Consider the following 15,038-nt stretch of genomic DNA (forward strand, 5'->3'; position numbering starts at 1 on the left):
GACAATTGTGTTTTTATTCTTTCTGAATTAATTCACTAATAAAGATGTTTTTATGATTATCTGCAAACTAAATACGTTCACCTTCAAGAGTCAACTCACCAAAGAACCAAATATAGACAAGCGTTTTAATTAGCTTTATGTTGTGTGATTAGAGCGACTGAGCTGTTAACGCTCCATGGAATTCAATTGTGGTGTTTGATTTGGGCACCTGTGGCTCCCTTACAGTCTGTTCATTGAAACCTGCACCATCTGATCCTTTAATTAAAGCTTTACACCAGATTAGATTGACTTATTCACTGGTTTTTAATGAGCTTCTTGCTATTTTTTACCTGAGGTGTTGAAGTATATTACCACATGATTGTCATGGAAAATTTTGACGAGAGACTTGATAGACATGAGGAGCCAGATTTGTTTGGACCAGCTTATTCCAAAACCATAGCACACTAAAGTATTACTCCTGTCCTGGTCAGATCAAATATATTCTACGTAGAACTGAAATGAAGGTCCACAGATGAGTTGTGTATATATACTACACTGTGCATTTATATGTAAATGTCATTTTTCCTCTCTTAGGGCCCCACAAGATAAAATTCATTCCCGAGATGGTGGGTCCAATCCTGGAGATGACGCTAGTTCCTGAGATCGAGTTGCGAAAGGCCACCATCCCCATCTTCTTTGACATGATGCAGTGCGAGTCCCACTACACGTGCAGCTTCCAGCGGGTGCGTCCTCTGAAACATGACAAAACAAACAGCACTGTAACAAAATGACTTTATGAGAAGTAGTGAGAATCTGAGGAGTCTAGACACTAAAACATGATAAAGTTCCACAGCCACAAGCTCATTTGTTATTCTGCAAATCTCATTTTGTTGTGCTCCGATTATCAACAGCCACGGTAAGTGGAACTTAATGTAATGTTCCCGTTACAGTGCAAAATTAAGCCTTTTCTGCATGACGGAAATCCGTTTGGCCACAGCTGTTCAGCCATAAGTTGTCTCAGGCAGTTTTCAGCTTTGTGATGTTTATGTAGGCGCCCGAAGTATGTGATGCTTATTGTGCTTGTATCAAACTGTAAAGCAGCACAATGGCTTCATGTCTCTGCTGGGCCTTGTTCTGTAGTCCTGTGTTAGAGCGTGGTGGTGTAACCAATCAAATCAATGTGTCACTCAGGATCTGGCTCATTGGAGGTGAATGCCATTTTTCATTCTTTACCTTCAGTGAAATGTGATCAATTTCACATTGGCCTGACCCCTTTTTTAGGCTGTAAGCCAGTAATATTTCCTTTTCCTGGGTCTCTCTCCTTGTCTGCGTTTGTTGTAAATCCGGGGCTTAGCAGAGAGCAGCATTTATATGTTTTCTTACTTGGCTGCACTCTCCTCTTCTGTTCTGTATTTGTGCCTGGCCAACACACGAGCAAATAAAGAAGTCAGTGAAAATCGGTTTGTTTCAGCACAATAAAACCTGTTTTTATGTACAGCTGCTACATAGAAATATCAGAGAAATGAGAGTCCATGCATCAGTGTCGGAGGCTGCTGCAGCAAACAGAGCATAAGTAAAAGGGGATGTGTCTCATGATGCAGCATAGTTCTGTCTTCTAACCAAATTTATACAGATAATAATAAGTTAAGAGAATAATGACCAGAGGAAACCGGCTCATGACCAGCTGGCAATTAAAGTGGAAGCTCAGATCCCTTCAGCCGAGCCTCGATGCAGAGAGAGAGAGAGAGAGAGAGTGAGACGGGGAGATGGCGTTAATGAATTGAAAAATTAGCTCCACTGATTATTTACGCCTGCTCTGTCTAATTGCAGTTTGAGAACGAGATCATCACCAAGCTGGATCACGAGGTGGAGGGGGGCCGCGGAGACGAGCAGTACAAAATTCTCTTTCAGAAAATGTAAGTGCTGATTAATGGGCAGGATTACGCCCGAGCCTCTCACAAGTTAGGTAATGCTAATTGCAACATGGCACTCTTCAAAAAATAATCACAGTGTGCTGATGATCACACTGCTATCACAGCTTGCCACTGTGATATTTGCCTCTCAGTTGGACGCTAACGCTGCTTTACCGTGCAACAAAAAAAAAAGATTGTCTCCCTGAAATCCTTAACTGCAAAAAATCAGAAAAGTTAAACATCTTCTACGTGCTTCTCATTTGTTTTCCTCTCTGTCCACCTTGCTTCTCTTCCTCCACAACCACATGTGTGCACCAAACGCCACTCCACCCACTCCACTACCAAACGAACTCACACCAGTTTACTGGAGCACTGCAGGAAGCACAAGTACTTGGCCAAGACGGGCGAGAACTTCGTCACTCTGGTGGTTCGTCTGCTGGAGAGGTTGCTGGACTACAGGACCATCATGCACGACGAGAACAAAGAAAACCGCATGAGCTGCACTGTCAACGTGCTCGTAAGATGCTTTCTTTCTTTTTTTTCTCAGTTCCTGAACACACACAGTCTCAGTACTTATATGACATGTGTTTATAGATCACTATAAAACAAGAGCTGTACTATAAACACCTTGTTCACAGGCTATGATTGTCAATGGACCATAATGATGTGCGACTAGCCACACCAAATGAAACAGTAACAACTACGTGTCACAGTGCATTGAGATGTTATCAGAGAGCAGCACACCTGAAACACCTCTCCTCTGTGAAGTGACATTTCCTCTTGGAGCACTGAAATGTCTGGGCCCTTCCTGCGTTTACCTGAGTCACGTTCTCTCAGTGCTGTGCCAGGTCGCGTTAAATATAAGTTTCTGGTTTTAGCCGGCAGAGCGATGGAGCACTGTTGTAAGCCAACTTGCGTGTCTTTAGTGAAAACTTTTTGTCTTCCTGCTGTAAGCGAGGACATTGTTATTTATCCATATTTTACGGAATTGAGTTGTCACATTGCCAAATTGTTCATTTAAAAAGATTAAAGACATTCAGTGATTTCAGTAGTTATGCAATGTAAGCATGATGCACTAAACCAGCATTGTTGTAAGTCTATGAACCCGTATAAAATCCATTTTAATGGCCTCTTTCCTTCCTGCAGAACTTTTACAAGGAGATAGACAGAGAAGAGATGTACATTAGGTAAGTTCTATCAGCCTTGTGCCTGTTAGGCATCTTCACATTTCTCTGCATTTAATCCTTTTGAAGCATTTTACAAACACTGCTATAGTACTTCACACACAGTACATAATGAGGCTAATTTCACTACATTTTGGCCCATCAAAAATGTGTTTTTGTTAAAACGCATTTCCATTTCCTCAATCTCACTTGTTAGAGTTTTTCTATCTGTCTGTCCAGCCTTATTTGAGGTAAATCTGGCTGTCAGGACACATCAATCCATGGGAGTTAACTTTCTGTCTGTTGTTTAAGTGTGCGAGGCCCCGCCCAGACACGACCCATAAATCATCGCTTTTTTTCCCTGCCAGGTACCTGTACAAGCTGTGTGACCTCCACAAAGAGTGCGACAACTACACCGAGGCTGCCTACACTCTGCTGCTACACGCCAAACTGCTCAAGGTACACGGACACAATATCAACAGCTATCACACATATACATATATATATCCTCAGGCATTAAACAAGTGTGTATCTGTGAATTTACAGGATTTAGAGAGATAAGGCCACATCCCTGTAATCCCCACCATGGCACATGATGTCTCTTAAGAGGGCAGACTTGCTGAGCAACATCTTTTTCACCTTGCGTAGTCGATCCAAATCACGGCTAGTATCTGATCTTTCCTGACAAAAAAAAAGAAGGAAAAAAAGAAGCTGCGACATAGTTTAAAGCAGAGGATAAAGTAGCAGCAGCCACCTGAGGTGCTTCCAGATAAAGTTGTGCTTTTTACTGTCCTCTTTGTCAGCTGGAAACCAAGAATCCTCAACAATAAATCACATGGTTCAGTACACGGCACAGCTGGTTTAAGGTGGAAACGGGGACAGGTTTCTGCAACACTTCTTGGTGCAATGATATCTTAAATTAGATACATACATATTTACGGGCTAAAACCAAGCCTTTCTTTTAAGATCACACCGTTTTGTTTATGTAGGCCTGCTCTCGGTCTCAGAAAGTTTTTTGTTATCATTGCCAAAAATATATCCCATCCGCACACAGAGCTCCTCACACAAAGTGCTGCAGTGTCTATTCCCAGTTGGGCTTTGGTATACCCAGAATTTTGAGTTGTTCCTCTCTGCCTTTCATCCAAAATGGTGGCACCCAACAACTCATCTGTATTTGCATAAATAGCTGGCTGCATCAGCCTTTGTACGGGTCCCGACAGGGGGAGAGCAGGCTGTGACTGAATCACATTTTCCTTGCTGAGCAGTCACAGTAGCATTCAGGAGTTGTTTTTGTTATTATCATTTTAATTCCGCTCATCTCTCAGCAGCTGTGGCATTCCTGATCGTACCTTCAGAGAGGGACTGGCTATTATATTGTGGAAATTGGTTAATTTTGTTCCAGCGGAGTCTGTTTAGATCCTTTCTTCTCCAATAAGCTGTCCTGTGTCATCTTTGTCCTCCCCTTTCTGTAAACGAGCTTGAATGAGGATGGATGATGGATGCATAATTCTGCATCCACCGGCGGTTATGGAGTAAAACTGGCTCCTGTAGTAATAATTAGTCCTCCAGTAGAGTCCCCGCAGCATTCTAATAAAGGTTGATGAATTTACGGCCTTTTGTGTTTTGTCAGAGATGCATCAGCACTTTAGTTCTGTCGATGCAGGGTCACCAGCCATCCATGAATAAACTGAGATCCTTTCTACCCTGTAAATGCCGCGTTTCAGCTGTAAAAGGAATCAATAACCTGATCCAAAGCCTCCCAGCATCCCTCTCTCCGTGCCACAGCAACAACGTGCAGAGCAATTACTTTTTCAGCTCCGGCAATGCAAATTCCTTTGGCTTTGCTATTAAAACTTGGCCCTGCTTACAAAAAAAAAAAAACTTTGGTCCGGTATTTTCACAGAGATCTTAACTCCTCAGGTTACTCACGACACCAATTAAAAGTGGCTGGTAATGAATCGGTCCTGGCAGCGCACACAGGATTACGGTTCCTCGGGACACAGGGGCCAATCAGATTGTCCGTCTCCCTCTTAGCCAAGGCTGTTCTAGCCCGTCAGAACGCTCATTATTTCCAATGCTGATGCCTGATGGAGTACACGGTCAGCACAAAAGGATACCCCGCAGTCTTGTTCTTTCTTGCATCATTCTTCCTTGTCAACCATTCTTCACGAACTCATGCAAAATTTGTAATGAATACGATTAGGCTTCTGCGTGACTAAATTGTATTTGATGTTTATTGTTAACAGAAGCATAAGTGAAGCTTCTCTCTACTGGCAGCCAGTGGGCTTACCTACTGGGAGCACTCATTTAGGTGGTGCTAAATACTACATCAGCGAGTATTAGCCACAGAGAGCCATGTGTTACACTTATGCACTCTGTGAGCCATCGACTCCTGTTTCATTGCCCATCTCTCTCATGTTTCCCTCTTGCCCTGTCAAGAGTGCAGGGCCGCTTTAAAAATAATTACAAATCAATCCCCCCCCCCGGCCCTACATTTGCATTGGCTATAACTCAGTGATTGATTAATTGTCAAACCGTTTCCCCTTTTGCTCTGAATTGTATTGCCCAGTGTTAACCCCGGCGCTAACTTGTCCTCTGCAGTGGTCGGACGAGCAATGCGCGGCCCACCTGACCCAGAGAGACGGCTACCAGGCCACCACTCAAGGACAGCTTAAGGACCAGCTCTACCAGCAGATTATCAATTACTTTGACAAGGGCAAGGTGAGAGAGACACACACACACACACACACACACACACACACACACACACACACACACACACACACACACACACACACACACACACACACACACACATACGCAGAAGAGTGGTCATCATCATGATAAATCCTGGACTCTGAGAACGCTATTTTTAGATTGCTGTCATCTCTGTTAAATATCTTTTCTGGCATGAGAAGGCAGGTTTTTTGAAGAGCCGCTGAATGGAGGTTTCATATTCCTTTTCTACAGAACGGGGATTGCAAATAAATCCTCTTCTTTTAGCTGATGCTCCTAAAGACGAAGGGACATATCAGACCACACAAGCAGTAATGTGGCTCCTTTGTGTTGTCCCCTCCTGTACCTTTCATAAAAACCTTTCTTCCTTCTCTTCCCGCCTTCTTTTTTTTGTCATACCACATCAGTGAGGTACTTGAGTACCATCTCTATGATTACCCCCCCCCCCCCCCCCCCATTGTGACTAAAGAGAGCAGGCCCTTCATATGCATCTCAGATTGAGAACATGTTCTACTTGTGTACTGTGCTATTCTTCTGCACACTCTTCATATTTGGTACCAGTGTTTTTTTTCAGCCGGTAAGCTAAGCCTGGAATGGGTCTGCAGGACTGCAGCCAGAGCTTCTCAGAGATGGTGTCCCAAGGCTGAGCATGTGTCATCAGTACTGGGGTGCAGCCGCCACTCATGGTTCACTAGCCAACTGTCACTCAGCAGGACACTGCCAGTGAGACAACAAATTGAAAAACTGTTGGCTAAACACACACACAAACACTGCGGAGTGATCAGGAAGTGTTACAGAGGCTATAAGAATACATCAACACTCCAGAGAGAGGAGGGGTATCAACCGAAGAACACTTTCTACGAGTGTCATCGGAGTCGAGCAGAAAGCAGTCCCAGATGGTGCTGCCACCGACCACTAGCCCTGATGGCAGGCTGATCTGAGCAGCAGTCTGGACTGAGTCCACCTCCAGCCTGGCCCAGATCAGTTCAGCCTAATTTAGGAAGCCAGTTAGAAGCCCTTCAACATGTCTGAGTGACTCTCATCTATCTGTGACACCACTCCACTGTCTCGATGTGAAACGCATCCCTACGAGAGATGGCATTTTAGTTAGTGCTTTTGATCAAAGAAAAAAAAGGGAACAATATTTAAATAAATAAAATAATTCACATTCATTTATTTGTATAAAGGCGTATATTGAATACCATTGCCTGGAAGAGATAATTAGTTGTATTCAGCTGGCTGACAAAGGAGTACTTTATCTCAGCTTGAATCTTGATAATGGATACATTTACTAACTGTCTCTGTTTGTGTGTGTTCCAATAGATGTGGGAGGAAGCGATCATTTTGGGGAAGGAGTTGGCTGAACAGTACGAGAATGAAATGTTTGACTTTGAGCAGCTCAGCGCGTCCTTGGTAAGAAATATAATTTGTTGTTTTACTTTAATGCCATTAATCACAGAAAGGGGAACTGTGATGTGTTTATTTGTATTTGTTTTTATTTAACCAGGATAGCCTCATTTAGATTAAAATCTCTTTTCAGCAGTGTTCTTGTCCTGAGCAAAAAACATAAAAGAGATATAATTTAACAAAGTTCATCACCAATTTTTTAAATTGGTTACACTTGACGTCCATGTCAATAATGCATTTTAATTATATTACAAGCTTATAGCACTGTACAATTATAGTTTAAAGCACTCGTAAATATTCATAATGCTTTATAAAGCTTTTTATAATAACTTATAAGGTCAAGTATCATAATTCTTCAAGTTTTTTTAAAGAAACGTGGCGTATTACATTTCCTATAGTTGTAATACATTATAATCAGTATTATGATACTTTTTATCAGTGTTATAATTCATTATAATGTGATTATAATGAATTTTAAGTTTTTTGTGTTATAGCATGTCATTTTTCACTTTACTTAAAGCAAACAACGACTATTTAAAGTAAAATATAAACAGTCAAAAGTCAGTGAATAATCTATCAATTATGAAGAATAATGATACTTAACCTTATAAAATGCTTTGAAATGTGTTATAATTTTGTTATAAAGCATTATGAATGTTTATGAGAGCTTATAACTATAATTATAGAGTGCTATAAGCAGATGATTACGCATATAAGGATGTTTAAATGCATTACAGACATGGGCGTCATAGAAAGCGTTACCATGATCACCAATAGGGATCAAAGAAAAGAAGAACGCGTCAGTGTTTTCCATGACAGTGAATCTTTACATTGTGTCTCCCAACAGAGGAAACAAGCCCAGTTCTATGAGAACATAGTGAAGGTCATCCGGCCCAAACCGGACTACTTCGCTGTCGGCTACTGCGGCATGGGCTTCCCCTCCTTCCTACGCGTGAGTACTCTTTACACACATCCCCCGCAACTCTCAGCCATCCGCACATGGCTCAAAGCATAGCGTGAGAGAGACACTTGTTGGTTTACCAGTGCTCGCCTAGTTCTCTGCCTCAGCCGTCGATACGTTTGTGTTTCACACGTCTCGCTCCTGCAGGTTTGGGTTGATTTGGCGTGGAATCACTTGTTAAACACCCGAACCCGGTCTTGTTTTCATTTAAGGTTCACTTACTCATTCACAGAAAAACAAATTGTAAGCAGCTGTAGCAAGTGTGGACTATAGAGAGGATCCAGAAATCCAGAATAATGTGCTGGACAGATGCCCTAGTGAGGGAAAAGTGGGTATGTTGGAAAAAAGACAGAGAGCTGAGAATTAAGAATGTGTTTCTCTCTCCTGGCCTCATGGTCTATGTCTGCCACCTCTTTTAGCCCGTCTTCTTCATATATATTTTAATATTTACCAGTTTTTTGCATTTACTATATCAGTCACTCTTTGTTGGTCAGTTGGTCAATCCTAAAAATTCCCCCATCATCCACCAGTGCAACATATAGCTATAAAGACTGTTGAGGTCAGACCACAAAAAAAAAACCAACCCCTGCCTTCGTTTGTCCGATAAGAAGGCTGATCACGCTGCAAACGCTGCCTTTAATTCACAAGGTGTCCCATCACGGCCTGCACAAAAAAAGCCTTGCGCCCGCTACAAAGTGACAGGAAGTGAAATGGTCACATTGTAAATTGCTTTAGGGGGCTGCTGCAGCATCATGGGTTATAATCCCAAATCATTCAGAACTACCCTAGTTGGAGCTTTTACTTTGAAAGTTTCTTTGCAAATGGTGCGGGCTGTTCAGTGGAAGCCATCCTGATCTCTTAAATGACCACCATTAGTTGGCCATTAATCATTCTGAATGTGAACACTGAACCTGAATAATCACCTCAAAGTCTTTTTTAGAACCCCCTACTAAGTATACTTGGCTGCTAAACCTGAACTGATGTGTATTTCCTCTTTTAAACGTCCTTGCTGGCCTTGCGCCAATCTGATCACAGCTTCTCAGCGGTTTAGTACGAGTTCAACAGGTGTTTGATGTCTCCTCACCGGCTTATTCGCTGTCTGAGGGGCTACTGTGTGCATATCGGACCTCTTTGCTCTCCGTCGCTGAAGGATGTCCCGCTCTGTACACATATCGGTTTTTGTTTAAACAGTAAATTAAAGCGATGTTGGGATTTCTCTGTGTGACAGTGTGTAGCAGTGTGTTTAATGCTTCTTCAACATCTTGTCTATAATAAGAAAATGTCAGCACTGAGGGTTTACTTGCTTTTAATAAATCCCTTGTTACAGTGTTTTCTTTTAGGCTGTCATCTGGCATTCCACTTAATGTGTTGTATAAGGTGTATTTTTGTTTTTTACACCAAAGGAACACTCAAGGTGGCACAAAAAGTCCTCACTGAATAAGATATCGTTAAAGTCAAGTCTGGAGGGACGACCCTGATCACATGCCCTTTTCATTCTATTACGAACAACAGCCTTTTCACCGCGGTCATTCTCTGCTCTCCGATCTCCTGACCCCTTTTCATCTGGCGGGGCAGAGACTCCATTACAGACGGTCTTATCTAACCGGCTATTTAGACAGCCGTCACATGACAGCTTTGAGCTCCCTTTTTCTCTCTGCTTTTTATTTGTTTTGGAGGCAGTTGGATCTTACTTGAAATAAACAGGGCAGGTTTATTCCGGCTTGTCTTTCCCCAAAGGAGTTTGCAATTAATTTACCTTTGTATTGTTTTTTCATTTTAAATTGTAGCGTTCCTTACGCTACTGTAGAATCCATCTAGTATACAAACTGGTCTCCAATACCCAAAGTGGTAAATATTAAACATAACATTTTATCCCAATAGAGAGCGAATCAGTGCTCTTGCTTTATAACTCATACATTGCTCTGCTGTAAGGACTCTATGCCCTTCTCTATATATTTCATAATTATGTTGAAAGATTTCTGCGTGAGTACGTGGGGAAGCGTTCAAGCGTGGGTTACTTATCAAGATAAATATATTTCGGAGGTTTTTTGTTTCACGCCCCACACTGGTGTTTCTGTTGCAGCATCGCAGAGTCCTCGGGGGGGAAAGTCAATTATGTGAGAAAAATCAATACTCTGATAAAGGGATTTTGTATCCATCCCTCTTAAGAATTGATTACATGCAAGAGTGCTTGATTCGGCTGCTTATGATTTATTAGTTGTTAATGTGGTTGGACACAAGGGTACTTGCTAATTATAAAATGCTCTAGAAAAAGATGATGTCGTTTGTTTACATCTGCAGACAGCAACTAAGCCACTGGTCCCAGTTGTCTATTTATTTTATGTAGTTCTGTGTTAAAACAGAGTGCTTGTTTTGTTTCCATTGGATGGTACAATTAAATTAGAATTTCTGTTCTTTCAAAACAAACATTGCAAAGACATGCATTATTTAGTCATCATTTCAACCTTGAAAGTACAACCCCTTGTCAAAAAGCTTTAAAGCACGACTTTTTTTTTGTATTTGAGTTATAAAAATCCTGTGTTTCCGTCAGCTTTAGACACATTAAAGGTATTCTCAGTATTTCAAAGACTCTACAATTATTTCTCTCATTTCTCACCCAGCCTGCGTGTTCCCCCACCTCTCCCCTTCTCTTCCTATCAATCCTAAACTTTACTTAATCCCTGTATTTAGTTTCCAGTGAGCGCTCTGCTTAAGGAGCAGTTCAGGGTGTGTGAAAGTTGGTTTGAAATATGTATCCTAACGCACCGAATTCAGAGCAACTCGGTTATGAGCTGTCATGTTCTATCATTCCAAATGTTCCTCAGACCAGACCCCTGAGCACACTCAGGGAGATGAAGGAACATTCCTGGCTCGTACATTTTCAGGAGCACTCTGTGCACTCTTTTCAAATGACGTGTACTCGTTTTGGAAGAAAACAAGATGACCTTTTTGTCTGTTAAACTCTGTGTGATTCTGAAGTAAATTAAAAAGAAAGTGTCCACTCTTTTTACAGTTTTCTGGGGATTATCTCACGTTGTTTTATCCCACATATGTCCCAAATGTTCCAGTCCTGTTTTAAGTTTATCCAAGGAGCTTAAATCCAAAGTGTTCGTGTTTCATTTTCATTTGAACTTAATAACGTTGCAGCTATATGAACTGGTGCTGCTTTGTCATTTGACTTTATGAAATTGCCTTTCTACCCACCAGCCAAGAAAAAGAACCATTTGAGCATGAATTATTATTACCTCAATGACAGTGATTTTCTTTGCGAGGAGCTAGCCGGTGTAGGTTTGAGTGTAATGAAAATGAGAGTTGTGACATTGAGATTACTGTACGCACGACTAGAATGCTCAACAACACGATGCAAATCCTGCTGTCCTCTTGTGAATAAGCACAAAAATAACAGTGATGAGAAAAGATTGGATGTCCTCGAACGAACTTGAGTGATTAAGAGCAAATATTGAAAGCAAATCCCGCCGTTGTTCACCATTGGAACGTTTCAGCAGTGTGTATAGTCTGGCAGATTTGTCGGATTCTCCTGCAGCTAGAAGGACTGACTTTGGAAATCAGCTCTCTTTTGTCAACTTATCTGTAATAGCAAATTAAAAAAAAAACGTCTCCAGGCATATTTCATGGCTGTGATTCTTTTAATTCATTTGGGAATTGAGATGTGTGCTTTGCATGAGCACAGGGTTATGGTTTATGAAAGAATTAAGAAAGGAGTTTAAAGAAAAGAAGGAAATGGTAGGACTCTCACCCTTGTGGCTTTCTTTAAATATTCCAATTTTCTCATTGTCCCTGAATGCCGTCATAGAATGGATGCCTCTGGATCTGTTCTTTTGTGAATCGTCTATGAAATTACCCTGAGTGCTGCCATATTGCTTTATTCGTAGAATGGGGAGACATCACCTTATAATATGTCAGCATACTGTATTAAAATCATAGCCTTCTTGCTTGATTGTTTTTTTGTATTCTTATTTTTAAGTGCAAGCATTGAAACTCAAGGATCTGGTCGAATTTATAACGGCACAAACAATGTTCAGAGCAAGAAACAATTTAATTCCTGTCAGTATACAGAAAATATTCTTGGACAGAGAAGAGCGTTATAACTTACGAGGAAATTTCAATTTGTGTTCAACATTCAAGTATGTGCCATGTGTGGAATGGACCGGAGGAAAAAATCTAACAAAGTGAAACTATCAGACAGCTTAAAAAGATGTTCAAAATATTTCTTGCGAGGTACAGAATTGAGGAAGGGGAATACATATTTTACATATTATTTCTATCTTTTAAGAAATGTTTGAAACAAGTTTATTCAATTCAAATTAAAAAAAAAAAAATGCACTGAGCCTTTAACAACATGTCCAAAGTCTGACATTTCTTTTTATTATTGTCCTTCAGAACAAAATGTTCATCTACCGTGGGAAGGAGTACGAGCGCAGAGAGGATTTCGAAGCTCGTCTCCTCACACAGTTTCCCAACGCAGAGAAGATGAAGACGACAACGCCGCCCAGCGAGGACACAAAGTCTTCTTCTGGACAATGTATCCTCAGCACGAGTCATTAATCCATTTAAACTGTAGATGTTTGTTTTGGTTTTTTTGATTTTTATTTCACTTTCATGAAGATAAATGTGTTCTTTATACTAACATAATTGCTGAGTAATTGTAGGGCTTGGAGACATAGTTTCAATTAATAGTAATATCATTATTATCATACATACTTTAACTGCCTTTCCCTGTTATTTCAGACAAAATGCTTCACATTAAAAATCAAAGCTTGATTAACTTATTTTGTATAAGTTACCAGAAGGAACTTTTAGCTGTTTTTTCAAACTGTCTCAATGTAAAACTCATGGCTCTTTAGGATCTACATAAGCAAACTAGACCATCAGTGAGAATATTCCGCCAAAATTAACAGAAAATTAAAGTTCCTTGTAGTAGCTTTAATTTTTTAAGTTACAATTTGCTTTTGCAATTTGGCAACAGATTTTTTCCGAAACAATAACATTGAATATTACAATTTTATTTGATTGAATGTTGAAATGATTCCCTTGACGTTTCTGCTGAAGACATCCAGTGTTTCACGGTTAAACCCATCCTGGACCTGCCTGCCAAGTTCCAAAACAAACCCGTCTCTGAACAAATAGTGAGGTAGGAAGCATATCCCCTCTCCACTCACATCCAGTTCATTTACAGAGTGTGTTATTCAAAGTCACCCAGCATGCATTTCAATTACAACAAGCCTAATTTACTTTCCCCAGTCACTCAAAAACAACTCAGAGAGCCTGTGATGACATGCAAACGGGCATTATCTTTTTTTTTTTTTTTTTTTTTTTTTAGTGCGGTGTGTTTAGAGGGCCGCTGTGGTGGGAGCGATTAAATCTCGATGTAAATGTGTGTCTGTGTGGAAACAAACAGCGGTTGACCTTCTTGTCGATCTCGTGGTTATTAACTTGCACCAGCCATCTGCTGCTCGTCGCTGCGCCAAGTACAACATTGTTCCTCTGACATCATTAATACCTTTGTGTCGTGCACCGGGGGCCACATGCAAACAGTGGGGGCCCCTACACTCTCACTTTGTTTGCCCAATCTGTACGCGAAGCCATGCACCGCATCAGTCAGCTGTGCAAATTCACTTTGATATGCCACCCAACGCATCAATGGATGTAATTAAAAGAAGACATTTACTCTGAAAAATCCTTTAGGCAAAAAGTACCTGTGCACTGATCTTATCGCAGGTCTGCCCCCCCATTTCAGCAGCCTGTTGGCTTGTTTGCAGACTGTGTCTGATTGGAATATGTAACTCTGTTAATAGCCCAGATTAGACAACCGTGTTTAGAGAGGACTGTTCCACACCGGCTGTCTGTCTCTCTGTCCGTCTCTCTTTCTCTTCTGTCTCTGTTCTCTGGTCTTCTCCAGCTCTCACTGTGCTTTCCCTGCTTGTCTCTCTCTCTCTCTCTCTCTCTCTCTCTCTCTCTCTCTCTCTCTCCCCGACCCCCCCCACATCTCTCTGTTTTCTCTCTCATTTATTCTCTCATTCAGTGGAAACGATCAGCGGCGCATAGCAATGAGACTGAGCTGCATTTGAGCCGCGGGTCGCAGCAGCAGGCGGAGCACACACCCCTTCTGACCTTGCTTTGTCCCGACCATGCATGCTACTGCGTCATCTCTAGCCCGCCAGCTAATAACATAAATAACTTAATTGGAGTAACGCAGCTGATTTTAAAAGCTGCTTTATGAATCGGTTTATTAGTACAGAATCCCAGAGGCTCCTTATTTTGATGTTAACGCCTCGTTTTCTCAGCCAATCTTGGACCGGCTCTCATCATGTTTATCGTTAAATACCGTGTTGCCGTTTGTGTCCGAGAATAAATGGCTCGAGTACCTGTAAGACCTGAGCCCAATCGCTCTCTGTGGTGTTTGAACGTCACAAAGGCTTTGTGTGGTCTGATCATCAGCAATACACAAATAGTCCTTAGTAGAAAAAGTTCAAACATTACAGCATCCCATTTGCACACAATAAAAGGGCAGTGTTTTTGGAGCGGCACTGATTTCTTTCATATTTTATTCATAATTGTTTGCTAATAAAGGCAAAGCATGCGCTAGGAAACATATGATATTGTTTAAGGGAATGCAATCTACTTTATGGGGCTAATTTCCCAGGAGAGTGTGGATGTTGATGTCTGTATAGAAAGATGTAAATAGAGCGAGTATGTGAGGGAACATGTACTGTATGTGACAGCTGCTCCCACAGCCACTAAGCAACGGTGTCATTTTGTGCGAAAAGTCCATTAACCTGATTTGGCAAAGTTCATCCCTGCTAGTCATGTGCTTTTGTCACACATGCTGCAGCTTCTCCACGAGTCTGACATGTCGGA

At 41.3% G+C, this 15,038-nt stretch overlaps 1 protein-coding gene across 2 annotated transcripts in view; it reads left to right on the top strand.

The window, feature by feature from the left end:
- Positions 1-15,038, top strand: part of dock1 (dedicator of cytokinesis 1) — a 175,369-nt gene that overhangs the window by 140,453 nt on the left and 19,878 nt on the right. For both annotated transcript variants that reach the window (XM_054598615.1, XM_054598616.1), the window contains exons 33-42: positions 574-722; positions 1,810-1,895; positions 2,253-2,409; positions 3,039-3,079; positions 3,424-3,514; positions 5,657-5,776; positions 7,115-7,204; positions 8,046-8,150; positions 12,561-12,702; positions 13,230-13,311. In XM_054598615.1, the coding sequence (XP_054454590.1) occupies positions 574-722; positions 1,810-1,895; positions 2,253-2,409; positions 3,039-3,079; positions 3,424-3,514; positions 5,657-5,776; positions 7,115-7,204; positions 8,046-8,150; positions 12,561-12,702; positions 13,230-13,311 (1,063 nt within the window). The remainder of the gene's footprint in view (positions 1-573; positions 723-1,809; positions 1,896-2,252; positions 2,410-3,038; positions 3,080-3,423; positions 3,515-5,656; positions 5,777-7,114; positions 7,205-8,045; positions 8,151-12,560; positions 12,703-13,229; positions 13,312-15,038) is intronic.

This window comes from Anoplopoma fimbria, chromosome 5 (genome assembly GCF_027596085.1).
Source record: "Anoplopoma fimbria isolate UVic2021 breed Golden Eagle Sablefish chromosome 5, Afim_UVic_2022, whole genome shotgun sequence".
Lineage (NCBI taxonomy): Eukaryota > Metazoa > Chordata > Actinopteri > Perciformes > Anoplopomatidae > Anoplopoma > Anoplopoma fimbria.